The sequence below is a fragment of the Sturnus vulgaris genome, chromosome 13 (assembly GCF_052056855.1).
Source record: "Sturnus vulgaris isolate bStuVul1 chromosome 13, bStuVul1.hap1, whole genome shotgun sequence".
Lineage (NCBI taxonomy): Eukaryota > Metazoa > Chordata > Aves > Passeriformes > Sturnidae > Sturnus > Sturnus vulgaris.
In genome coordinates, this window is record NC_142255.1 from 19564475 (window position 1) to 19591234 (window position 26760).

Consider the following 26760-nt stretch of genomic DNA (forward strand, 5'->3'; position numbering starts at 1 on the left):
TGACTCAAAACACAATGAGCAAATGGAATAACAACAAAATATAACAACGAAACGTAACTAAAATGGGGTGAAAAATAACAATTCCAAGGAGTGTGAGCTGCTCAGGCCAGAGCGTGTGGTGAGCACGGATCGGGGAGGAAAATCCTCAAATTTGGAGCAGGTTTTTATTTTATTTGGGGTGCCTGGGCTGTGTTCTGTGTTTTTCCCTGGCCTTGATACAGGTTCAAATGTCCTAAAGATCGTGGGATGAGCAGATTGAGGGGCTGGGAAAGGGAATCAGGAAAATCCAATTTAATTTTTATTTTTGACATCGTGCGAAGCTCCACCTGCGTGACCATCACGTGATAAATGATGTGATTGTAATCGGATATAATTATTGTTTAATGGTAATAGAATGGTGTTTCATGGTAATATAATGTTTAATGGTAATATAATATTGTTTCATGGTAATATAATGTTGTTTCATGGTAATATAATGTTGTTTATTGGTAATATAATATTGTTTCATGGTAATACGATGTTGTTTCATGGTAACAAGAATCGTGACAAAGGACGGGATCGCGACAAGAATCGTGAGAAAGGATTTTGGGCGTGCCTGGATAAATCAACGTATCCAACAGAACAACATTAATAATTAATAATTAATAATGAATAACGAATATATAAGCTATAAAAGCGCGTCCATGAGGGCTCGGATTGCCGGAGCTGCCCGGGGCAGGGATGAGGTTCCCGGGGTGACCCCGGGCTGATGTTTGTGCTTTCCTGTCCCCCCTGCAGGGTCACCCCTTCGTGCTGCAGTTCAACGACGGCAACGCCGACGTCGTGTCCATGTGGGTGTGCAGGATGCTGGAGGAGCGGCGATGCCAATGCCAGGGAGCTCCTTGACATCTTCCAATTTTTTTTTTTAATTTTTTTTTTCTTTTTTTAATTTTTTTTTTTTTAATTTTACTCCGACCGTTCCCTAGAAGCATCGACCAAAAAAAAAAAAAAAATCAGGATTTTTGTTGGCTGCCTTTTCCTCACCGCCGCGTTAAGGATTTTTTTTTTTTTTTCTTTTTTATCTTTTGTTGCTGAGCGATTTCCGGGTTATCTTCAGTTATGCCGTGCACAGCCTTAAAGCAAGTATTTTATATCTCTGCTTTTGGGTTTCTGAGTGTTCTGTTTCCCGACTCCGGAGTATTTTTTTACCTGTTGCTCCTATCTGAGTGTCCAGAGGATTTCCTGAGGAATTGGTGGCTGTCTCTGAATGCAGCAGCCACAAAATATTCGCTTTAAATCTAAAACAAAAGCAAACAGACAAAAAAAAAAAAAAAAAAAAAAAAAAGGGAAATATCCGAGCTTGCCCAGCCTGTGAAGGTGCCAGGTGGGTCAGCACCACACCAGTAAATAACTGGGAATTGCCCCGTCTGCTCCCAGTGGGGATCGGGGGCTCCAAATCCCTGAATCCCAGAGGGTTTGGTGAGGTGGGAAAAGGGAGGTGGAGGAAGAGCCAGGCTGGGAATGTTCAGCTGGAAAAGAGAAAGATCCAAAACCTTTCCCGAGGGGCTCCAGGAGAGGGATTTGGGATGGAGGGACAGGACACAGGGTGGGAATGGATGGAATTTTGGGAATAATTCTTGCGTGGGAGGGTGGGCAGGCCCTGGCACAGCTGCGGGTTCTGGGACAGGAAAAAGGAATGGCTGCAATCGCTGCTGGGTGTCTGTGATTCCCGTGAACATTTCCACGACACAGATTGAATCAGTCCTTGTGTCAAAATGCTTAATAAAAGGAAAAAAATAATAATAATTTAAATAAATGGATGTGAGAGGGAGGTTGGGGATGAGCGAGTTGGGTGGGAGGAGGTTGGGGTTTGTTCGCTTGTCTTTGCATTAAAAATAAACTTTTGCTAAAAAAAAAAAAAAAAAAGACTCAGGTAATTTATTTTCTACCAACAGCTTAAACCCCACCCCGCACAATTCAGTGAACCATTCCTCCCCACCCACCGCAAATCCTAAATATTATTCTGGAAGCCGCCTGGAAAAGGCTTGGCTTCCTCCCTTGGAGGGATCGTTTGTCTTCTTTTGAAGTGGAGAGGTTGCAGGCGTGAACTTATAGACTAAAGTTTGTCTTAATTGCTCGGATGTCACAAGCTCGCAGGCAGATCAGAGCGCAATGAATGAGGCAGCAGCCCCCGGTTCCTCCAGGTCCTTCTGCTAAAGTGAGACAAATTCTCTCCCCGTGAGCCGGCCAGCTCTGCCATTTATTTATCCCTAACCGTTTGCAGCAGATTTCCCTGGATGAAAAGGTCTCCCTCTCCTTTTTTTTTTCTTTTTTTTTTTTTTTTTTTCTCTCTCGGATTTAGTTTCAAACTCAGCAAAGGCGCGGCTTTTCCTGCTGCTTTTTCTGGTGGGGAGGTTTGGGAGGACTCACCTTGAAAATGCGTGTGGGATGGAGCTGGGAAAAATCTCCTGAGGTTTGGGGTTTTGGGTTTTTTTAAAGTATACGGAATTAGAATTCATTTGGTTTGGCAGTGTAATCAATCCAGCAATCAGGAAACTTTGGGGTCTCCATCCCCTTTCTTGTCCCAAAGGGAATTTTGGGGTCTCCATCCCCTTTCTTGTCCCAAAGGGAATTTTGGGGTCTCCGTCCCCTTTCCCAAAGGGAATTTTGGGGTCTCCATCCCCTTTCCTTCCCCAAAGGGAATTTGGGGTCTCCATCCCCTTTCCCAAAGGGAACTTTGGGGTCTCCATCCCCTTTCTTCTCCCAAAGGGAATTTTGGGGTCTCCATCCCCTTTCTTGTCCCAAAGGGAATTTTGGGGTCTCCATCCCCTTTCCTTTCCCAAAGGGAATTTTGGGGTCTCCATCCCCCTTTTCCTCCCCCAAATCCTTGGGTTCGCTGCAGCCAGGGATCGTGCCGGCAGGATTTGGGGGAATGGGTCTGGATGAAAGAGCAGAGAAGGAATTTTGGGATTCACCAGCTCCTCTCAGCCTTGCTGCATTCCCAGCTGAGCAGCAGCCAGGTCGGACCTTCCCAAAACACCCAAAATCCCTGCTTGGATACGGGGTCTGGGGGTGGTTTGTCCCCACGTGGACCCCAAATCCTGCCCGGGGCGCAGCGGAGGGGGAAGGCAGAAAATCAGGATTTATCTCTGCTGGGTGTCCCCACCCACATCCTGAACCCAACCCTGGCTCCTCTCCCTGCGCCAGGAGCATCCCGATCCCAGTCTGTGCTGGGAGGATCCCGGGGAACCTGGCACGGCCCCCCAGCAGCGCAGGGACCCCCAAACCTGCCCGAAGGGATCCCCTGGGAGCAGCAAATCCCCCCTCAGGACACGCGAAAATGGCTTCAGGTGGCCTCGACACCAAACATCCCCCGGGTTCGACCTTGTGTGTAACGACATCCTGCTCCCAAAATTTCCAGGGTGGGAATGAGCCTCGGGGGATGGGAATGAACCCCCAGGGATGGGAATGAACCCCCAGGGATGGGAATGAAACTCACTCCAGGGATGGGAATGAACCCCCAGGGATGGGAATGAACCTCCAGGGATGGAATGAGCTCCCAGGGATGGGAATGAATTTCCAGGGATGGGAATGAATTTTCAGGGATGGAATGAACATCCAGGGATGGGAATGAACATCCGGAGATGGGAATGAACCTCGGGGGATGGGAATGAATTTCCAGGGATGGGAATGAACCTCGGGGGATGGGAATTAACCCCCAGGGATGGAATGAACATCCAGGAATGGGAATGAACAGCCAGGGATGGGAATGAATTTCCAGGGATGGGAATGAATTTTCAGGGATGGAATGAACATCAGGGATGGGAATGAATTTCCAGGGATGGAATGAACCTCGGGGATGGGAATGAACCCTCAGGGATGGGAATGAACCTCCAGGGATGGGAAATTTCCCTGGAACTTCTGGGTGCTGGGAAGGGGCTCAGCAATGCTGCTCTCCACGCTGATCCCGACCTGGGGCTGCCTGGGGATGTTGTTTCCCCTCTCTCCTCCTTCCTGCTGCAGTTTTTTGGGGTTTGAATGGTGGCATTTGTTGGCTGGGAAGGAAGATGCAGCAATATCACACCCTACAGCCGAGTCCTGCTCGGAGGACGGCGCAGGGCTGCGATGAACGCGTTAATTCAGCAGGGGATCCCACAGGCGCAGAGCGACCCCCCCAATCCCAGCCCGGTGTCACCCCCCTGTCTCCCCTCCTGTAACCTCCGTGATGACGATTCCCGTGCGAGGCGAATGTGGGAAAAAGGGATTTTATGTCCCGTCTGTGCCAAAACTTCCAATATTTCCCACATTTCCCTTTCCCATTGCCAGGCAAAGCTCCTGTGAGAAGAACCCGTGGAATTCCGCTTTTAAATCAGCACAGAACTAGAAAATATTTTATTTCTGGTATCCCGTGGCCAAATCCAGCCGGCTGTCAGCATTCCAAAGGCAAAGCGTCCGTCTTTGTTTTCCAGAGAACAGCCTGAAAAGCCGGGAGGGGGGGCGGGCTCCTTTACCTGTCGCTGTCCCTCGGCTCAAGGCCGGCAATGTGATCGCGTTAATAACCGAGCAATCACCAGGAACAGCTCCCGGGAGCTTCATTTGATCCCTTGGATACCCGAGAGGAAAAGCGAGAGGGAGGATTGGAGCTGGGAGCGCCGTGTGTTTGTTTTCCTGCCTCCCCGGGGGCTGCAGGCAAAGTTCAGCTGGAAGCATCCATAGGAAAGGGCAAAACCTGGGAATGTGGGGGGGAAAAAAATCAAACTGCAGGAAGGCAAGTGGCACCGCCGTGAGGAGGGGGCGATGCCACCGTGTTGGCACTGGTCTCTGCGGCCACTGCCCGTGCCCAGGACAATCCGGGAGCCACCAAATCCCACGGGAGCCGCCCCTGGGAACCGCCGGGAGCTGCAGCCGGGGCTGGGCAGGCACAGGAGGGCGGAGGGAGGGCAGGGACTGTGCCAGGGGGGCCAGGGCACACACACAGAACCCCTCGGGCCTCTTTGGGCAAATCCCATCTGCAGAAGCAGCAAATCCCATCTGCAGGAGCAGCAAATCCCATCTCCAGGACGCTCCAGGGGTCCCCAGGCTGCTCAGCCCCTCGGACACAGCTCCGTGCAGGGGCTCTTCCTCCCGCTCCCGCTGGGATGTGGCACCCGCAGAGATAAACCCGGAGTTAAACCCAGAGTTAAACCCAGAGATAAACCCAGAATTAAACCCAGAGCTAAACCCAGAGTTAAACTCGAGGACACGCCGTCCTTGCCCAGCTGCAGGCCCGGCCCATGAGGGAACAAACCCATTCCAGCTGTTCGTTCTGCAGAGGACCCAGCTGTGCCCCCTCTGCACCCAGGGCTGGGTCTTTAGGGCGGCTCTGCCCGGGGAGGCAGGGAAGGAGCAGCCCGGGAGCGATGTCCCTGTGGTGACAGCCAGGCCTGGGGGGCACAGGGGCTCTCCAGAGGAGGAGCTGGAGCCATGGAATGATGGCGAGACCCTGAGCTGTAACCGCTATTTTGGGATAACTCAGCTTCGGCGGTCTCGGGAGGGGCTCACAGGCACCAGAAATTTGGAGGGATCAGGGCGCCGTCCCCTGAACTTGCTGGACTTCGCCCGGCTCACCAGCACTGGCCAGCCTGGAGTGGGAAATCCTAACCGAGAGAAAACAGAGATTTAAACACCTCCAACTGTAGTATTTGGTCACATCGAACTAAAAAAAAAAAAAAAAAAATGCGTCGTGCAAGCTGCTGTAGTGGAAGGTGTCCCTGCCCATGGAGGTGGGGTTGCAAGGAGAGGAGCTTTAAGGTCTCTCCTAACTCAAAGCAGCCACAGCGAGCCCGTGATCCTGAGCTTTTCCCATCGGGAAACTGCGGCTGCCGAGGAGCTGCGCTAAGCCGGGGCTGCGTTACCTTCAGCAGAGGCTCTGGCCATAAAGCAGCCGTGTGCTCCCAGGACAGGATTTATGGATTGAGCCTTCCCGGCTCCTGGAGCTGCTGCTGCTGCCTCCCGGTCCCCGCTGCGGCTGCTCCCGGCTGCAAGTTCAAGGTTTGGCAGAACCCGGGAGGTGTTGAATGGCAAATGGATGTCTGGGGTTTTTATGGGCAGCAGCAGCAGGAGGAGGAGGAGGAGGAGGAGGAGGAGGAGGAGGAAAACTTCCCCGCGGCCGAGGCAGAGCTGCCAGGTCCTCCCCAGGTGAGTGCGGCTCCATCCCGAGCGTGCCCCGCTGTCCCCGGCACGGCCCGGGCGGAGGGAATGGAATCGAATCGCTGCCCTCGCCTCCAGCCCTGCCAAGGTGTTTGCGTTCACCTGATCAATAAAGCGATCGTGGCTATCGATCCCGCACGCCGCGTTCCTCCGGCCCTGGAAAATCGGGATTTCGAGGCGATTCCGAGGGAGCGAGGGGAACGAGGGAGCGTTTGGGTGGCCAGAGAGGTGAGAGGCAGGGGACGAGGTGACAGCAGCGGCGGGGCTTGGAGCTGAGGCACACTGTGGGGGGACAAGGGGGTGTCATGGAGGGCACGGTGGGGACCACGGAAAAGGGGGATGCGAGGTGGGGATGCACAGAGAAGGAGCATCGGGGTGGGGGTCAGGAGTGGCCAGCCCTGGGCTGGGATCCCCGGGAGCACCGAGAGGAGCCCCCCAGGCTCCCCGGAGCCCCGCACGGCTCCCGCTGCTCCCCCCGCCCCGCAGCCGGGTCAGGCCGAGTGTGCCCGGCCTGCAGAGAGCCGCCCGCCCGCTCCCTTTGTCAATGTCCAGTAATTAAAATGTCACCGTTTAATTTTCAGGCCTCTCGGAGCAATCTTTTCCTAATAAAGAGTCTAATCGAAACGCTCCTTCCCCCGCCTCGGCGGGAAGGGCGGCGGAAGAGGCTGCGGAGGTGCAGAGCCGCCGCGGATCGATGGAGAGAAGCCCGGATTGATCGGCCTCTAAAATTAAATTTATTGGGGTCATGGTTTTATATGGTGCTGATACAACTGTTAAATGGGGAACATTCATTTCCAATAGGAGGCGTTTATTAAACTTCCACTGAATTAGACCGCCGTGATTTATGTGGCAATCTCGGCTCAGCCCTCCAGGAGCGCGGGGCCTTCCGCGCCCGCCACGCGTGATTATTTATTTATACACCCGTGACACGGCTCCCTAAGTTTTAACCTAAATTATCCGCAGGCTTCGCCTGCCGGCGGCACCGGCCCGGGGAACGGGCGAGGATGGGGGGGTCCCGTCGGGGCTCAGCGCCCTCCCCGCCGGCCGCGGCCCCTCCGCGCCCCCCGGGCTGGCCCCGGGGGGTCCCCGGGGGGGGTCCCCGGTTTTGGGGGCAGCGACGCCCGCAAAAGTCTCGGCTCTCGCGTGCGGTGATCGTTGAGCGTTAATTAGAAATTAATTACAATTAAAAGCCGCGCGCACACGCCTTAATTACATCTGATTTTTAATTCCGAATCCGTGTTTACACAGTAAGCGAGACGTACCTCTTGATTATCCCCAATACTCTTTATACTGTACTAATTATGTAAATTAAACCTAATTAACTGACAAAAACTGCAGTCAATTCAACTGTTAAAAAGATACGGCGGTTGCGAGGAGCGGGGCCGGGGTCGGGCCCGGGGCTGTTCCTCGCCCCGGGGCTTTTCCTCGCCGCCGTCGGGGCGAGCCGGTGCGGCCACGGCCGCTCCGAGCTCTGCGGGCACCGGGCAAGGGCACGGCGGAGGGAACGGGGGCAGAGCCGCGTCCTCCCGGAGCCTCCCCGCTCCTGCCGGTCCCGGCGGTACCGGCCCGCTCCGCTCCCGGTGCCCAGCGGGTGCGAAGGCGGCGGGATCGCCCGAAACGCGGTGGCGAGCGGAGCTCACCGCGCTCCTGCCTCCCTATGGCTCCGGGAGGGGGCTGGGGAAGATAAATAATTAAAAGGCGAGGAATAATTGCCGGCTCGGGTTACGATCTTTGCGGGAAGGCCGCGCCGCAAGGCCCGGCCGGCAGCTCCCGGTCCGCGTCCCCCCCGCGACGGGGCGGCCCCGGGGGGAGCGGCGGCCGCTGTCCCGCGTGGAGCGCGGTCCGGAGCTCGGTTCGGCCGCGGAGGAGAAAAAGGTGGGGGGGCTCCTCCGCACCTGCGTTTCGCTCCGCGGCTGCTCCGCCGCACGCTGCCGGTGATGGCGGGGAAGGAAGGCGAGGGGGCACACACAAAAGTGATAGCTGCGGGCGATGCGCGCCGTTATTAACTTCTGTTTGATCGGTGTAATTGCGCCGATCGCGGCCGGACGCGATGATTAATTACAGTTTAATTAACGTGGCCGTGACGAGCGCCGCATGCGGGAGCCCAACCCGGGCAGGGATACGGCGAGAGGCCCCCGCCACCCCGGCACGACCGGCGGACACCGGAACGCCGGGTCCCCGAAGCCACCGCGCCGCTCCTGCCGGCCGGTCCTGCCGCTGTGGCGTGAGCCCCCGTGGCGAACGAAAAACACGAGCTCGCCGCCCTCTGCCCTCTCCTCCCGGCGATTTCGTTGCCGCCCGCTGTCCCCCTCCCCCCTCGTCCCCGGTACCGCTCCCGCACCCGCGCCCCGCACCGGAGCGCGCATCCCGGCTGCGGGAGGGATGCGCGGTAGCAGCGCATCCCCGATTTCGATGGGGTCCCTCCGCCGCTCCCCACGGGCTCCTCTTTTCGTTACCGCCCGCTCCCCACGCAAACTTTGAACGAGCATCGCTCCCCCCGGGGCTGGCGGCACCGCGGGGGTGGGCGGGGGGGGACACGGGGGGCGCGGAGCCCCACGCAGGTTCGGTGCGGGGCTGATCCCCGCTCTTACCTCGGGCAGCCCGGGCGGGTCCCCGCTCGGTGGCGGCCCCCCACGCCCTCCCCCACCCCCCTCACGCTCCCTCCCCGTTCCGCCGTGCCTTAAAGCCGCGCCGTGATTGACTGGAGCGCATCGGTGATTGACGGCGGCGGGGTCCCGGAGGCCGTTAATGTAAATATGCTGGTGCTAAGTGGGTGTGTCTTCCCGTTATTTTAGCTGTCACCGGATCAATGTGCAGCGTCTCCAAGTACGGATCCGGATCCTCCCTCGGTGGCGCGGCTGGTCACTCGCTCTTGTTGCATCTCGCCCGGGCGGACGCGGCGGCGGCGGCGGCGGCGGCGGCGGGGCGGGCGGCGGCCCCGAGGCGTCGGTGAAGGGCGCGCCCGCTGCCCGCCCGCCCCGCGCCCCGCGGCTTCGGCTGCCCCGGGAACGGGCTCGGTGCGGACGGGCCCCCCCCAGCCCATGGCGGCCCCGGCCCCGGGCTGCGGCCCCTAGTCCCGAGCAGAGCCTGCACGTCCAGCCGGGCTCCGCGGCGCGGTGAGTGCGAGCGGGCGGCGGATGGAGGGATGGGGATGGGGATGGAGGGGCGGAAAGCCGGGCGCGTTTTCGGGAGTCGCTCCCCGTTATTTTGTGTAATTACCACGGAAGCGGCTTAAGCACCGGGAGCCCTCCCCGCTAAGCCAATTTGCCTGGCTCGCTGCTGCCCTTCTGCTACGTGCGCCGGGTGCTGCCCGCCCCGGCCCCTAATCCGCCCGCGCCTAATCCTAGCCTGCCGGGGACACGACAAAGGGGCTCCGGGCCACCGCGCCCACCGCCCCGCTCCGCCCGCGGCCACCGAGAGCCAAGTTTGGGCCCGCCCGCTCCGCTCCGGGGCTCGGGCCCTCGGGACCCGCCGGCCGCATCCTCCGGCGCGTTTCGTTGGAGCCCGCCGCAAACCGGCACGGCACGGCCCGGCGAGCCGGCACAAAGGGAAGGGAAGGGACGCGGCACCTCCCCGGGGCTCGGAGAGGGAAGAAGCGGAGGTGCTGACCCTTCCCGGGATGTCCTTGCCCCGGGCTGCCGGGGCCGCGCCCGGCGGGCGGATGCGGCGGCGCTCGGTACCGGCGGCCGCGGAGCGGGGGATGCGCTCGGACCCCGCCGGTCGGGGAGGGTCCTGCGGCATCTCCCGAGGGGCTCCGGGTCGGGGCCGGGAGCGGCGAGCGAGGAGCGGCCGGGCCGCGCAGCGGGGATCGGCCGGGCCGCGGAGCGGGGCCCCGGGAGCGGCGGGCCGGGAGCGGCGGCGGGGCCCCGGCAGCGCCTCTAACCCGCGCCTTTCCCCGATTTTGTTTTGCAGGGGCGTTTTGGGGGGGAATGGAGGCGATCGCCAGTCAGATGGGAAATGGGAGAGATGCAAGCTCCTCCCCAAATTCAAAGCAAGAGCTGCAGCCGTACCAGGGCTCCAATACCCTCAAGCCCAACCAAGTGGGTGAGACCTCCCTGTACGGCGTGCCCATCGTGTCCCTGGTCATCGACGGGCAGGAGCGGCTGTGCCTGGCGCAGATCTCCAACACGCTGCTCAAGAACTACAGCTACAATGAGATCCACAACCGGCGCGTGGCCCTGGGCATCACCTGCGTGCAGTGCACGCCGGTGCAGCTGGAGATCCTGCGGCGGGCCGGGGCCATGCCCATCTCCTCCCGCCGCTGCGGCATGATCACCAAGAGGGAGGCGGAGCGGCTCTGCAAGTCCTTCCTGGGCGAGCACAAGCCGCCCAAGCTGCCCGAGAACTTCGCCTTCGACGTGGTGCACGAGTGCGCCTGGGGCTCCCGGGGCAGCTTCATCCCGGCGCGCTACAACAGCTCCCGGGCCAAGTGCATCAAGTGCAGCTACTGCAGCATGTACTTCTCGCCCAACAAGTTCATCTTCCACTCCCACCGCACCCCGGACTCCAAGTACACGCAGCCCGACGCCGCCAACTTCAACTCCTGGCGCCGCCACCTCAAGCTCAGCGACAAGACGGCCACGGAGGAGCTGTCGCACGCCTGGGAGGATGTCAAGGCCATGTTCAACGGCGGCACCCGCAAGCGGACCTTCTCCCTGCAAGGCGCGGCCGCCGGCGGGCCCGGGGCCGGCTCCCCCGCCGCCAAGGCCGCCCTGCACCCTCCGCCGCCCGCCGGCCCCGAGCTGGCCCCGGCGCACAAGAGCCTCCGGTGCAGCGGGCAGGAGGCGGCGGGCGAGCGCGGCGCGCTGGGGCTGGCGGCGGCGGCGGCGGCGCACGGCGGGGCCGCGGGCGCGCACGGCGGGGCGGGCGCGGTGCGCAGCTACCCGGTGATCCCGGTGCCCAGCAAGGGTTTCGGGATGCTGCAGAAGCTGCCGCCGCCTCTCTTCCCTCACCCTTACGGCTTCCCGGCCGCCGCCTTCGGACTGTGCCCCAAGAAGCAGGAGGAGGCGCTGGGCGGCGCGGGGGGCGGCGAGGCGGGCAAGGGCGGCGCGCTGCCCCCCGGAATGTTCTGGGGACCCCCGCACCCCCACCCGCACCAGCCGGCCCAGCCGCCCCACCAGCCCGGCGCCGCCAAGGACAGCGGCGTGTACCCCTCGTTCCCCGTGTTCTGGCCGGCCGCCGGCAGCCTGCCCGTGCCGCCCTACCCCGCGCAGAGCCCGGCCAAGGCGGCGGCCACCGCCGTGGTGGTGGCGGCGGCGGCGGCGGCGGCGGCGGCCGAGCCGGGGGGGCTGGCGGGGAGGCACGGAGAGCTGGAGGGCTCGGAGCCCTCGGGCAGCGGCCGGAGCAGCGCGACCCCCCAGGAGGGCGCCGGCGCCGAGGGCGAGCGCTGCCCCAGCGCCCTGTCGCGGGCGGCGGGCGAGGAGGAGCGCTCCGGGGACGAGGCGCTGCTCGCCCCGCTGCCGCTGCCCAGGAAGGGCAGTTACCTGTCCGCCTTCCGCCCGGTGGTGAAGGACGCCGAGAGCATCGCCAAGCTCTACGGCACCCGCGAGGCTTTCGGCGGCCGCGGGCCCGGCTACCTCTCGCCGGACTTCCTCAGCGAGGGCAGCTCCAGCTACCGCTCGCTGTCCCCCGGGGGGGACACGGCCGAGGAGCCCGAGGTGGATGTGGAGTCCAACCGCTTCCCGGAGGATGAGGAGGAGGAAGCCGCCGCCGCCGCCGTCCCCGCCGTGGCCCCCGCCGAGAGCCGGGAGCCGCCGCCGCCGCGGCTGCTGGCCGGGCCCGAGGAGCCTCCGGCAGCCGGGAACGACGGGCCCGAGGAGAAAGCGGCCGAGGCGGGGCCGCAGGACAGCGGCCAAGCCCCCGACGGCAGCCCCGAGAGCAGCGGCAGCAGCGGCGCCTACGAGGTGCGGGGTCGGGGGAATGGGAGGATGTGCCCTCGGGGGTTCCAGAAGGGGGATCTGCCCTCGGGGGTCCCCAAGAGGAAAAGGGGGGATGTGCTCTCGGGGGTCCCCGCGGGCCCTCCCCGTGTCCTGACTCGCTCTTTTGCAGGTGTTCGCAGCGGAGAGAGGGGAGCACCTGCAGCCGCTGAAGCCCGCAGCCTCGCTGGCAGCCCCCGCCGCCTTCCTCTGCACCCCCGAGGCCAAGGGTAACGCGGGCACCCAGGGCTCAGTCCCGGGGGGGACCCCGAAGGGCGGCTTTCGTTTGGGGGGGATCTCGGGGGAAAAAAAAAAAAAAAAAAAAAAAAAGCGAAACAAACGGGATCCGGGCGGGGAACGGGGCTGGAGCCCCCCCGGGCCCGGGGATGCCGCCGGGGCCGCGGCCGGTGCGGCGGGGATGGGCCAAGCTCCTGCCCACAAGCTACTTTCCAACGGCAAAGCGATTAGGATGCCCGCTAAGAAGGTTTTAACGAGGGCTTTGTCCGTAATTATGTAATTAAGGATATATCAGGACCATACTTTCGTTGCTTATGGTTGAAAATCGGTTTATTAACTTTTAAGAGCAAGATAAAGAAGACAATCACTCCGCGGCAGAGGATTTAGAGAGCAGAAAATCCTATCAGGACCAAAGGAACGTCTCTCATCCCAGCCCTGTAAATACCGACAGAGGTAAGCACCGCTCCGGGGGCGACTCTCGGGGCTCCCCCCGGCCCGGCTGACGCCGCTCTGACCCCGCAGGCGAGGACGGGCTGGCCATGGATGTCACCGCGACGCAGCTGCTGGAAAAGGACATCGAGAACCTGGCCCGAGGTGAGGAGCAGAGGGCTCGGGGTGCGGGCTTGTGGCACCCCCCGACCTCTCCCCGCGGCTCGAGGTATTTGTGTTTTGTGCAGGAGTGATTAACTCCTGTGATTAATGTAACGTAATGCGATTAGCGCCGCGCTGAGCCGCCTCCAGATGGAAAAGTGCGGGCTCCCCTCAAACCCCGCCGTGTATTTTTAAAACAGATGAGTTACAAAAACTGGTCCTGGAGCAAATGGAGCTGAGGAAAAAGCTGGAGAGGGACTTCCAGAGCCTGAAAGGTAGCGCTGCCCCATCCCCTGCCCAGGGTGCGGGAGCGGGGCCCGCACCGGGCGCGGTGCTGACCCCCGGCCCCACAGATAACTTCCAGGACCAGATGAAACGGGAGCTGGCGTACCGGGAGGAGATGGTGCAGCAGCTGCAGATCGTCCGAGGTAAGGCCCAGCCCATTAGTACTTTGATTTTTTTTTTAATTTCCTTTTAAAAAAATTAAATTTCATTTTATGTATTTCTGCTTTTTTTGTTCGTTTGGGTGAGGGTTTTTTTGTTTATTTTGTTTTGGTTTGTTTTTTATTTTTTGTTTGAGCTTCTTTTTGTTTGGTTTTGGGTTTGTTTTGGTGGGGGGTTTTTGATTGTTTTTTTTTTGTTTGTTTGTTTCGGGGTTTTCGGTGTGTTTTTTTTTCCATTCTATATCTTTCCTTGCCCTCCAATTCCTCCCTCAATTTCGAGCTGCCCCGCACACGAACGGCTCCATCGCTCGCACGGCAGCGAACGAACCTTCCCTCTCTCGCTCTCCCTTCCACTGGGGCTAAATTTAAAAACCGAGCCGTAAACACTTCCCAGGCGTGCCGGGAACGCCGTGCCCGGCTTTGCTGCCCCCTGCCCCGTCCCCCTCCCCTTGGGGCTGGCTCAGCAGTGCCGCTCCCCACCGCAGACACGCTGTGCAACGAGCTGGACCAGGAGCGGAAAGCGCGCTACGCCATCCAGCAGAAATTAAAAGGTAGCGGAGAGAAAGGAGTGAGGGGGGGCTCGGTGGCAGCTCGGGGGGTGACACTCGTGTCCCTTGCAGAGGCTCACGACGCGCTGCATCACTTCTCCTGCAAGATGCTGACCCCGCGGCACTGCACGGGGAGCTGCTCCTTCAAACCGCCGCTGCTGCCCCAGTGACGCCCCCCGGGCCCCCCAACCCCGAAGCCATGCGGGCAGAGCCCACACAAGCCATTCCCACGAGGAGACACTTGTACATAGAGGACTCGGAGCCCGGCTTTGCTAAGCTCGGACGGGCGATAGGGCGGGGGGCGGCCCCGGGCCTCCGCCTCCCCCTCCCTTCCCTGTGTGTCCGCTTCTTCCACCCTCGTCCAAGCCTGGAAACAAAAGTGGCTATGTGCAATGGATATAAATGTACTGTGATTCTCTTGGTACAGTATTTGTCGGATTTTTAATTTATTTATTTATTTATTTATTTATGATGTATATTTATTCCCTCCCCCCCCCTCCCCCTTTTTCCTTCCTTCTTCCCTCCCCATCCCTGTAAATTCTGGATGTAACGGCACTTTAACGGGCCCGGAGCACAACAACGCTCGCCCGCTCTGGGGACAGCCCCCTCTGTACGTGATTTTGGTTCTTTAATAAAAACACACTTGAAGAAGCCGCCTGGTGCGAGGGCTGGATCGGGGCTCGGGGGTCCCGCAGCCCCCCGGTACCGGGGATGGGCCGGGGGTTCCGCCCGCTCCTCCCGAGCTCATTAATGCCCATTTATATGCTCGTTTCACACATGGAGACATGGCATTAATGAGCTCCGAGAGCGGAGGTGCGCGCACAATTATTAGCCCGAAATACCCGGGCTTAGCCCAGAATTCATCCGGGAGCGGAGCGGGACCGGGATGGGGGAGAGGGAGCGGGATGGGGGACAGGGAGCGGGATGGGGGAGAGGGGAGAAGGACCGGGATGGGGGAGAGGGGAGAAGGACCGGGATGAGGGAGAGGGAGCGGGATGGGGGGAGTGGGATGAGGGGAGGAAGGACAGGGATGGAGGAGCGGGACCGGGATAGGAGAGTAGCACAGGGATGAGGGGAGCGGGACCGGGATGAGGAGCAGGACAAGAATGAGGGGAGCAGGACCGGGATGAGGAGTGGGACCGGGATGAGGAGCAGGACCGGGATGAGGAGTGGGACCGGGATGAGGAGCAGGGCCGGCAGCGGGACGGGTGAGGATGCATCGGTAGAGCTCCAGGGGTGGGAGGGAGTCCAACGGGATGGAGAAACACCGAGCACCGAGGGACCGGGGAAGGAGATGCGGAGACCGAGAGCATCCCGGGGACCAGGAGCATCCCAGGGACCAGGAGCATCCTTGGGATCAGTGGGACCCCCGGGAACCGGGAACATCCTCGGGATTAGGGGGACTCCGGGAACCGGGAGCATCCTTGGGATTAGGGGGACTCCGAGAGCATCCCTGGGATCAGGAGCATCCCGGGGACCGGGGGAAGGGATGCGGAGCTCGGGAGCATCCCGGGGATCAGGAACATCCTTGGGATCAGGGGGACTCCGGGAGCATCCCGGGGACCAGGAGGACTCCGGGAGCATTCCGGGGATCAGGAGCATCCCGGGGACCGGGGGACGGGATGCGGGGACCGGGAACATCCCAGGATCAGCGGGACCCCGGGACCAGGAGCGGGGCAGGGACAGGGGGTGGCAGCAGGAGGAGCCGGCGCCGGGAGCTCGGTGGAGAAGGAGCCGCTGTTAATTAGCTGAGGGCTCATTAAGGCCGTTCCGTGGCCTGGGCCGCCACCGCGTGGGCGCAGCCCGGAGCTGCAGCTCCTCAGTTCTGCCCCAAATTCCGCCCCGGGGATCAGCGGAGCGGGAGCAGCATCCCCCAGCCGAGCCCTGAGGAAGAGGAGATCCCTCCCGGCCAGGGCAGGGGGGCACGGCTGGGGGGGATGAAGGTTAAAAACCCCTCGGGGCCGAAGCTCTGATGGGATTTTTGGGGTTTTGTTTGTTTGGGTCCCAGAGAAAGTTCTCAAGGTTTCTTCGCCCCATTCTTGGAATATCCAAGGCCGGGTTGGGCTGAGCCCGGGACTGCGGGAGGCTCCGTGCTCGTGGCGCGGGCTGGAGTGAGATGAGATGAGATGAGATGAGATGAGATGAGATGAGATGAGATGAGATGAGATGAGATTTAAAGTCTCTTCCGAGCTGTTCTGGGATTCTTTGGTCACAGCCGCCCTGCCCAGGACATCCCGAGCGTGCCACAAGATCCTGAGCAGGAGCAGCGGGGTGGAGGCACCTCCGCCAGGTGAGTGCAGGGGACACGGGGGGACAGGTGACCCCGGGAGCTGAGTTAAGGCTCTGAGTGAAGCCCTCAGCGAGGGAATTGAACATTTGCACCATTTCGGACTCTGCAGGGGGGCAGCCGAACCTTTTCCTTCGCTTTTTGTGCCTCTCTGGGTGGTGGGTGACCCCTCACAGGAGGTGCCCTGGGTGTCTCGCCAGCCCATAATTTCCTCCAGCCCCCGGTGTGCCCACCTGCCCCAGCGGTGCCTCCCAACACGGGCACCAAAATGAGCCATTAGGTTGTATTAATATTTCCCCACTACTTAGCGCTCATTAAAATGTGCTTTGCAGAATTTAATATGCGACTTGAAATGACACAACGTATTAAGTGCTTAATATACTAGAAATTATGAAACTATTACAGTCTAAGTAATATGAAATAATTAGAGTGAATTAAACTTCACCGGCAGAATGAGGGAAAGGCTTCAAATCTTTTTTTTTCTTTTTTTTTTTTTTTTTTTTGGCTGTTGTTTAGTCTCAAAATAGTCGAATGCGGTAATAACCCCCGAAAATAAACAGCCAGCGTCAGGATTTTTTTTTTTTTTTTTTTTTTTTTTTTTTTTTTTTTTTTTTTTTTTAATAATTAAAGCCGGAAGGAGCCTGTGCTGAATTAGGAATTGGGGGAAGCAGAAGGTTTGCTGGCTGCAGCTGATGGAGTTGCTCTTTCAGGCCAGTGCCCCCAGACCCGCAGCCTTGTCCCCATCTGCTGCCACCACCCGCGGTGGCTCTCGGGGACACGGCGGCTCCTGCTGTCCCCTCCCAGGGCAGCTCCCACCTCGGGGGGTGCAGACACCAAAAAAATCCCACAGGGAAAAATCCCGGCAGCGAATTTCCCCTCTTTGGGAAGGGCTCGGAGCCGGCACGCGGGTGCTGGGGTTGAATTCCAGGGGTTTTTCCTGGCGGGAGGGGATCCCTGGCAGGGTCTGATGCCGAGTGCCAGATTTAGGAAAGGAGTAGGAATGGGTGGGATTGTGCCACGGGCACCGGGCGTGCCCCAAACCTCAGCTGTTCCCTGTGGGGATGAGTTTCAGGTGGGATATTGGGATGGAATTGTTCCCTGGGAAGGCGGGGACGGAATTCCCGGATTTGCTGTGGCTGCCCCTGCACCCCTGGCAGGATCACCCTGGGACAGTGGAAGTGTCCCAGTCACGGCAGGGGTGGCACTGGGTGGCATTTGGGTCCTTCCCTCCCCAATCCATGATTCCATCGAGGCGCCGGGAGGTGGCGGCCGCTCAGCTCAGCTCCTGTCCCGGATTGGAGCGCGATTTTTGGGAGGTTTTGTGCTCCTGCCATGGGAACTGCTCGGGCTGAGCCGCAGGAGAAGCACAGGCAGCTCCTGGAGCGACTTTTGCTCTCCCGAGGTCCCTTCCCCAGCCTGTCCCAGCCTCTGGGAATTGTCCCAGCTCGGTGTCCCACCACCCGATTTACCTTCACAAGGTCCTTTCTCCATCCTGTCCCAGCTCAGTGTCCCTCATCACCCGATTTCTCCTCTCGATGTCCCTTTCCCATCTTCTCCCAGCTGTCCCATAGCCCGATTTCTCCTCCCTGTGTCCCTTTCCCATCCTATCCCAGCTCTGTCCCCCATCACCGATTTCCCCTCACTGTGTCTCTGTCCCAGCTCTGTCCTTTTCCTGCTCATTCCCTTACCCAGCCCCATCTCACCAGGATCCCTCGGGAGCGGTTCCAGAACCTTCCCGAAGCCCAGATAAACAAATCCCTGCTGTCCCCTCCGATCCCAGAACGAGCTGTGCCCGGGGGAGCCGCCCTGGCTCTTCCAGCCCCTCGGGAATGAATTCCAGCGGGATTTGCTCCATCACCTTCCCAGGGTGTCCTCTCGGGATTCTCCTCCTCTCCCAGCCCAAAGCCGAGTCCCAGGAGTTTTTCCCCAGTCCTAGCACTGCTGTGACCTTTCGGAGATGATCCCACAGGGATTCTGGCAGATTTATGGGATGGATGTGTTCCTCCGGGGATCTGGGATGTTCAGGTGTGACCAAAACGTGCCCTGAGCTGTTGGCTGCCGGCAAATCCAGAAAAAAAAAAAAAAATCTTTTTTTTTTTCGTGAAAAATCCCAGCTGTTTCAGGATCTGGCTGAGCACAAGGTGATGTTTAGTCCTTGCCTGGCCAGAGGTTCCTTTTTTTTTTTTTTTTGGAAACCAATTTAATTTGAGCATTGATGTGTCTGGCTGGTGTCCTTTGGGTTGAAATCCAGTATTTTAGGGGCAAGAGTGAACAGGACAGCAAGGAGCTGTTCATCAACAGGGGCGCCCACGTGCGAGGAGACGTGGGTTTAATTAAACTGATTGAGTTTTGGGTGCTGACACAACTTTTTGTGTGTTTCTCTGCTGTGAGAAGGGAGTGAGCAGGGCAGCTCTGCCTCGCTCACAGAACCACTTTTATTTCCACATAAAGTGAACTCCGTGATTCTCCTGGAAACGTAAAACACATTTTTAAATTTATTTTTTTTTTCCTTAAAAGCTGACAATCCTTTCCTTTGATCTCCTTTCTGACTCTTAACGAAGCTGTGGGGTTCTCTCCTTTTGGAGGGGATGGTTGAGATCTGCTCCTTTTGCCTCTTGAAACGCAGCCCGAAGACTTTGCCTCTTATTTGATGTTCTTTTGGAGACCTCCAGGTTGAGCAGCTCCATCTCCTCAGCCTCTCCTCAACGGGGGTGCTCCAGTCCCCCCATTTCTGGTCACCCACCGGGCTGGCTCTGTGTCCCCCTTGTCCCAGGACACCCGGCAGGGGCAGGATCCCCTCCCTGCCCCAAAGGAAAACCCTTTGCAAGAGGACAGGAGCACTTTTTGGGAATCCTTTGGTGCTGCCCTGGCTCTGGGATGGAGCAGCTGGAAGGGCCATCAGTGTCACCTTCTCCTGCCAAGTCTAGCACGTTTTAATTTGGTTTTTTTTTTCCCAAGCATTCCTGGATTTATGGCTCTGCTCAGCCTGGATCCAGCACGGATGGAAATTCCCCCTCCAGAGGGTCACTGCTCACCATAACCTTTGTGGGCTCCCTGGAGGACGCTGATTCCCTGGAAAATTTCCACCTGAACGGGGGCTTGATGCTGGATTTTGTGGGAATTTGGGCTTTGGGAGCTGGCAGGAGATGTGTCTGTGAGGATTATGTCTGAATTTAGGAGTGATTGAATTTTCGGTGATTATATCTGAATTTAGGGTTGTTACTCTGTTGCCTGCTTTAAATGCTTCCTCGTTTTCGGGTAGGATGGATTTGGGAAAATGCTGATTGTGTAGAAATAAAAAGGAAAAAAGGAGAAACCTGGGAAAAAAAGGATTTTCAGCCATGCCTGCAGGACTTTGAGGAGTAAATTTGGAGCTGGTTTCCATCTGCAGCACTTGTCCAAAGCAAACACCACCAGCCCAGCTTTGGCTCAGTAATTGCCATAAACCATTGCAGGGGCATCCAGAGCAGCACGGCCCTGGAATCACTTCCAGAATTAAATCTTACTCCTTGAAAAATAAACCTTGGCAAGAGCTCCGTTCTCCCCAATAAAAATTCCCTTTTCACAGCTCCAATCAAGTTTTCCAGAGCCGTGGTCCAAATTAGAAACTGCACACAGAATATCTGACCCGGGAGAGCGAGGTGGAGCTCAGGCTGGAAATTCCCAAAGTTCTCCGAGGTGTGGGGTGTCCCAGGAAATCTGCTCCTGGCACGGCAAAGCTCTGCCACAACCAAATCCAAATTCCTGCTTGGGATTGTCCAGCCTGGAGAAGAAAAGGTTCTGGGAATATCTCAGAGCCCCTTCCTAAAGGGGATCCAGGAGAGCTGGAGAGGGATTTGGGATAAGGGATGGAGGGACAGGACACAGGGAACGGCTTCAAATTGGAAATTTGGGTGGGGGATTGGGAAGGAATTGTTCCCTGGGATGGATCCCGAGGGAATTCCAGAATTCCAGGTCCTGGGGTGGATCCCGAGGGAATTGCAGGTCCTGGGGTGGATCCCGAGGGAATTCGGGAATTTGGGAATTGCAGTTCCTGGGATGGATCCCGAGGAATTCGGGAATCCGGGAATTGCAGTTCCTGGGATGGATCCCGAGGAATTCGGGAATTGCAGTTCCTGGGATGGATCCCGAGGAATTCGGGAATTGCAGTTCCTGGGATGGATCCCGAGGGAATTCGGGAATTCCGGAATTCCAGTTCCTGGGATGGATCCCGAGGGAATTCGGGAATCCGGGAATTGCAGTTCCTGGGATGGATCCCGAGGGAATTCGGGAATCCGGGAATTGCAGTTCCTGGGATGGATCCCGAGGAATTCAGGAATTCGGGAATTGCAGTTCCTGGGATGGATCCCGAGGGAATTCCAGAATTCCAGGTCCTGAGATGGATCCCGAGGAATTCGGGAATTGCAGTTCCTGGGGTGGATCACGAGGGAATTCGGGAATTCGGGAATTGCAGTTCCTGGGATGGATCCCGAGGAATTCGGGAATTCCAGTTCCTGGGATGGATCCCGAGGGAATTCGGGAATTGCAGCTCCTGGGATGGATCCCGAGGGAATTCGGGAATTCCGGAATTGCAGTTCCTGGGGTAGATCCCGAAGAATTCGGGAATTCCCAGATTTGCCGTGGCCGTCCCCGGATCCCTGGAATGTCCAAGGCCAGGTTGGAGCACCCTGGGGCAGTGGGAGGAGTCCCTGCCACGGGCCTGGATGATTCCAGAATTCCAAGATTCCAGGAACTCTTCCATTGGGTCTGGCTGTGAAAGGTTTTGTTGTTTTTTTTTTTTCTCTCAAAGGAAACGTTCGTGGGCAAAGAAATGGTGGAAAGAACAGAAAAAGGCTGAAAGTGCAGGTGGCTTTTGGGGTTTTTGGGGTTTTTTGGGGTTTTTCTAAAGGAAGCTGGAGGTGCCTGGGAGCCACCAAGAGGCGTTTTGGGTGTCCCGGGAAAGATTTTGGGGGTCCAGGAGGAGCTTTGGGTGTCATAAGAGGCGTTTTGGGTGTCCCAAGAGGGGTTTTAGGCAACCCAAATGATTTTGGGTGTCCCAGGAGGCATTTTGGGTGCCCCAGGAGGAGTTTTGGGCGTCCCAAGAGGCGTTTTGGGTGTCCAGGAGGAGTTTTGGGCATCCCAATAAGCATTTTGGGTGCCCCAGGAGGCGTTTTGGGTATCCCAAGAGGGATTTTAGGCAACCCAAAATGATTTTGGGTGCCCCAGGAGGCATTTTGGGTGTCCAGGAGCTATTCTGGGTGTCCCAGGAGGTGTTTTGGGTGCCCCAGGAGGAGTTTAAGGTGTCCCAGGAGGAGTTTTGGGCATCCCAAGAAGTATTTTGGGTGCCCCAGGAGGAGTTTTGGGCTTCCAAGAAGAATTTTGGGTGTCCCAGGAGGCGTTTTGGGTGTCCCAGGAGGAGTTTTGGGTGTCCAGGAGGTATTTTGGGTGCCCCAAGAGGTATTTTGGGTGCCCCAGGAGGCATTTTGGGTGCCCTAGGAGGTATTTTGGGCGTCCCAGGAGGAGTTTTGGGTGTCCCAGGAGGCGTTTTGGGTGTCCCAGGAGGCATTTTGGGCACAGAAACCCCGTTGTCACCCAGTTTTGTTGCTCTGCAGGAACTTTTTCTGTCCCCCCACGCTGTCCCTCTGCTGTCCCAGCTGCCAGGCTCAGATAAAACCCCCAGGGCTGATAAGAAATTCTCCTCCTCCCTCGTGTGGGACAGCAGAGATCACCGAGGCTCCATTTTCACAACCCCTTTAAAAACTGAGGCTGATCCCATTCCCTCCTAGAAAAAACAATTTTTTTCAAAGCAAATCTACGGTGGAAAAAGTGAAATAATAATAATAATAATAATAATAATAACAAAATTTAAAAGTTCGTGGGAAACAAAAGGGTTTCTGTGACATTGCCAGCTCCGGGGTACGAATCCTTTTCAGAGTGAAAATTCAGAATATTCCTCACACGGTCCCTCCCAAGCCAAGAGCAGCTTTTCCCACCTTTCCTAATCAGGCACGGTGGTGACAAATCCCAGAAAAAAATGGGATTTCAATAGGGAAAATCCGGAATTTCTCCTCGTTTCTGGAGGTTTCTCCCTCATTCTCAAAGGATGCAGAAATCCTGAATTTCTGTGAAATTTCCCCCCACGCTGATGATGGAACAGAAAAGGAGGAAAAAAGGCAAATCCTGCCTGGCTCGGGCTCTTCCAGCTCTGTGTCCACGGCAGGAGCTTCCAGGATTTCTGCTGGAATTTTCTGCAGCAGCAAGGAATAAAAATAAAAGAATGAAATAAAAATAAAAGAATGACAATATTTATCCCTGCAGCAGGGGTAAATGATGATGTCAAAACAAGGGGGATGACGTCACACAACCATTTCCCCACGAAGGCATTTGAAAACTTTTTTTTTTTTTGGATTAAAAAAATAATTTTTTTTTTTAAAAATGGTGTGTTTGGGTCAGAGCTGCAGACAAAAAACTCTTTGTGCCCCGAGCTGACAATGAGAAATAAAGAGGAAGCTGTTGATTTAGGAGAGAAATGGAGAATTATGGAAAATTCAGGTGGGGAATGGGGGGAAAAAAAAAAAATAAAATATTTTGGCTGGGGTTAAAACACTTCGTGGTGTTTGCTCGCAGCTCCTGCTTTTCTCTCTTTGATTTGATTTTTATTTATTTGTGTTTTGTTTTCTTTTCACAGCCTGTAAAATGATGCCTTGTGGCTGGAGCCCAGAGCTCGCAGGCAGGTGAGAGGGGTCAGGACAAGAATTCATTGTTAATGGAATTTTAAAAATTAATTAATAGAATTGTCAAAAGAAATAGAATTGTCAAAATAGAATTGTCAAAAGAAACAGAATTCTCAAAAGAAATAGAATTGTTAAAAGAAATAGAATTGTCAAAAGAAACAGAATTCTCAAAAGAAATAGAATTGTTAAAAGGAATAGAATTTTCAAAAGGAATAGAATTCTCAAAATAAATAGAATTGTTAAAAGGAATAGAATTGTCAAAATAAATAGAATTTTCAAAAGAAATATCACTATTAAAACAAATAATTGGCAAATTCTCTCTGCTCAAACCCAGTGTCTGTCCAAGCCAGAAATGCAGGACACAAAGAAAATCCAGCAACAAAATTCCTGTAATTCAAAAAAATTCCAAAAGCTGCGTTCTAATGCCAATAATAAAAATATTTCCCAAAGGTAACGTTTGATTTCTGTCCAAAATGAAATGTATTGGAGATTAAGTGGGGCAGTTTAAAGTGGGATTTTTTAAAACACACTCTTTAAATTCAGATTTTTTTAAATACACTTTTTAAATTGGGATTTTTTAAACACACACTTTTTAAATTGGGGTTTTTTTAAAAGCACACTTGTTAAAGTGGGATTTTTTTAAATACACTTTTTAAATTGGGATTTTTTAAAAGCACACTTTTTAAAGTGTGAATTTTTTTTTAAACACATTTTTTAAGGTGGGACTGGGCTTGTAAAGCCTTGGGCCAGGTCTTGACACGAACGAGTTCCAAACCAGTGCCCAAATCTTGGGTTTTCCACAGGGAAAAAAAAAAAATTGGGAAAAACCTGGGAAAAAATCCAGGGAAGGGTTTGAGGTTGTGGCACACACATCTGGAATAAAACCAGGTTAATTTGGGGTTGTGGCAGGCACATCTGGATGAAAACCAGGCAGGTTTTTTAGGGGTTGTGGCAGGCACATCTGGAATAAAAATCCAGGTTAATTTGGGGTTGTGGCACGCACATCTGGATAAAAAACCAGGCAGGTTTTTTTTGGGGTTGTGGCACACACATCTGGATAAAAACCAGGGATTTTTGGATTTCTGGCAGGCACATCTGGAATAAAACCAGGTTAATTTGGGTTTGTGGCACACACATCTGGAATAAAACCAGGCAGGTTTTTTTGGGTTTGTGGCATACAGATCTGGAATAAAAACCAGGGATTTTTGGATCTGTGGCACACACATCTGGAATAAAACCAGGCAGGATTTTTTGGGTTTGTGGCAGGCACATCTGGATAAAAAGCAGGGATTTTTGGGGGTTTGTGGCAGGCACATCTGGATAAAAAGCAGGGATTTTGGGGGGTTTGTGGCAGGCACATCTGGATAAAAAGCAGGGAAGGGATTCTGGAATTGCTGCTCACCCAGCTGAGCCATTCTCCAGCACTGGGGCTGCCCAGGGCAAAGCAACTTGGAGCCAGGAATTATTAATTTTATTATTGATTGATTTATTTATAGCCTGAATGAGGAATTATTAATTTGATTCTTGATCGATTTATTTATATTCGGAATGAGGAATTATTCATTTGATTCTTGATTTCTTTAGATCCTGAACGAGGAATTATTAGTTTTATCATTGATTTATTGATATTCTGGAGGAGGAATTCTTAGCTTGTACTTTGAACAAGGAATTCTTAGTTTATATTCTGAATGAGGTGTCCCCAACCCTGTCCCAACGTCCCCAGGTGTCCCCAGGTGTCCCTTAGACCCCCTCAGCCCCATTCCCAATGTCCCCAGGTGTCCCCAGCCATGGTCTTGGTGTCCCCAACCCTGTCCCAACATCCCCAGGTGTCCCCAGGTGTCCCTTAGACCACCTCAGCCCCACTCCCAATGTCCTCAGGTGTCCCCAGATCTGCTCCCGAGGTCCCCAGGTGTCCCTTAGGCCCCTCAGCCCCATTCCCAATGTCCCCAGGTGTCCCCAGCCATGGTTCTGGTGTCCCCAACCCTGTCCCAACATCCCCAGGTGTCCCTTAGACCCTCTCAACCCCATTCCCAGTGTCCCCAGGTGTCCCTTAGACCCTCTCAACCCTATTCCCAATGTCCCCAGGTGTCCCCAGCCATGGTTCTGGAGTCCCTTGGTGTCCCCAGCTCTGTCCCAACATCCCCAGGTGACCCTTAGACCGTGTCAGCCCCATTCCCAATGTCCCCAGGTGTCCCCAGCCATGGTCTTGGTGTCCCCAACTCTGTCCCAGCATCCCCAGGTGTCCCCAAGTCCTGTCCTTGATGTCCCCAGGTATCCCCAGGGCTGGTTTTGATAGTCCCAGGTGTCCCCAAGTCCGTCCCCAGGTATCCCCAGCCTTGGTCTTGGTGTCCCTTAGACCCCTCTCCAACGTGCCCAATGTCCCCAGGTGTCCCCAACCCTGTCCAGATGTCCCCAGTGCTGCCCCCAGTGTCCCCAAACCCTGTCCAGGTGTCCCCAACCGTGTCCAGGTGTCCCCAGTGCTGTCTCCAATGTCCCCAGGTGTCCCCAACCCTGTCCAGGTGTCCCTCACCCTGTCCCCGATGTCCCCAGGTGTCACCAGCGCTGGTTTTGATGTCCCCAACCCTGTCCAGGTATCCCCAGTGCTGTCCCCAATATCTCCAGGTGTCCTCAACCCTGTCCAGGTATCCCCAGGTGTTGCCAGCGCTGGTTTTGATGTCCCCAGGTATCCCTCACCCTGTCCCCAACCCTGTCCAGGTGTCCTCAACCCTGTCCAGGTGTCCCCAAACCCTGTCCAGGTGTCCCCACGTCCCCAGGTGTTCCCCCTTCATCTGTGGGCAGGCGGCCCAGACCTGTACAGACATGGATGGGGGATACTGGGGATACTGGGGGATACTGGGGGACACTGGGGGACACTGGGGGACACTGGGGGATATTGGGGGATACTGGGGGATACTGGGGGATACTGGGAGCCCCTCCCACCCTAACATCATCCCGGGAATGCAAATCCTGGCAAAGAAGGAGCTCATTGTTGTGGCCACGGCCATTGTCCTGCAGCTGCAGGGCTGGGAGTGACACGGAGAAGGGTCTGGAATGAGAAATTCCAAACTGGGAATGTGGGATTGGAATTGTGTCATTACAGACAGGGAATGTGGGATTGGAATTCTGTCATTCCAAACTGGGAATGTGGGATTGGAATTGTGTCATTCCAGACTGGGAATGTGGGATTGGAATTGTGTCATTCCAAACTGGGAATGTGGGATTGGAATTCTGACACTCCAAACTGGGAATTCTGTCATTCCAGTCTGGGATGGAATTCTGTCATTCCAGACTGGGATGGAATTCTGTCATTCCAGACTGGAAATATGGGCTTGGAATTCTGTCATTGCAGGACAGGAATATGGGATTGGAATTCTGTCATTCCCATCTGGGATGGAATTCTGCCATTCCCATCTGGGATGGAATTCTGTCACTCCAATCTGGGATGGAATTCTGTCACTCCAATCTGGGATGGAATTCTGTCATTCCAATTTGGGAGTTCTGTCATTCCAATTTGGGAGTTCTGTCATTCCAATCTGGGAATTCTGTCATTCCAATCTGGGAATTCTGTCATTCCAATCTGGGTTGGAATTCTGTCATTCCAATGTGGGAATTCTGTCACTCCAGGCCAGGAATTCAATCTGAGGCTGCAGGGCAGTCACAAAACGAGGTGAGAAATGCCATTTTTGGTCAAGATGTGCCGAAATTTCAGCGAGGGAAGAGATTTTGACAAAACCAACCCCGGCTCCGGGGTGTAAACTGCCCTGGTGTGAGCAGAGCCTGGATGTCAGAGCAGGGAAAAACCAGGGAAGAGGGAAATGAGGGATGTGCCACCCCAGGCACCGCTCACCTAATTAACCA

The 26760-nt window shown here is 56.2% G+C and overlaps 2 protein-coding genes and 2 long non-coding RNA genes across 6 annotated transcripts in view; all 4 read left to right on the plus strand.

Annotated features, from left to right (window-relative positions):
• MAP2K5 (mitogen-activated protein kinase kinase 5) overlaps positions 1 to 1138 on the plus strand; it is a 112109-nt gene extending 110971 nt beyond the window's left edge. For 2 of the 3 annotated variants that reach the window (XM_088172732.1, XM_088172731.1), the window contains one exon: positions 778 to 1138. In XM_088172732.1, coding sequence (XP_088028858.1) covers positions 778 to 885 — 108 coding nt within the window. In that variant the 3' untranslated portion in view covers positions 886 to 1138. The remainder of the gene's footprint in view (positions 1 to 777) is intronic. The other variant, XM_088172728.1, reaches the window with a different exon arrangement.
• Positions 1139 to 5436: 4298 nt separating this feature from the next.
• Positions 5437 to 7173, plus strand: LOC148222289 (uncharacterized). Its single transcript, XR_015806420.1, has 3 exons — positions 5437 to 6156; positions 6247 to 6396; positions 6750 to 7173. It is a non-coding gene; the product is annotated as an uncharacterized LOC148222289 (long non-coding RNA).
• Positions 7174 to 9244: 2071 nt separating this feature from the next.
• SKOR1 (SKI family transcriptional corepressor 1) lies at positions 9245 to 14555 on the plus strand. Its single transcript, XM_088172262.1, has 9 exons — positions 9245 to 9284; positions 10081 to 12071; positions 12217 to 12313; positions 12666 to 12773; positions 12843 to 12914; positions 13112 to 13186; positions 13265 to 13339; positions 13840 to 13905; positions 13975 to 14555. Exons 2-9 carry the CDS (start codon positions 10098 to 10100, stop codon positions 14070 to 14072), a joined length of 2565 nt encoding a protein of 854 aa, XP_088028388.1. The 5' UTR covers positions 9245 to 9284; positions 10081 to 10097; the 3' UTR covers positions 14073 to 14555.
• Positions 14556 to 15761: 1206 nt separating this feature from the next.
• LOC148222290 (uncharacterized) lies at positions 15762 to 23351 on the plus strand. Its single transcript, XR_015806599.1, has 4 exons — positions 15762 to 16192; positions 20979 to 21034; positions 22857 to 22902; positions 23237 to 23351. It is a non-coding gene; the product is annotated as an uncharacterized LOC148222290 (long non-coding RNA).
• Positions 23352 to 26760: the final 3409 nt, after the last annotated feature.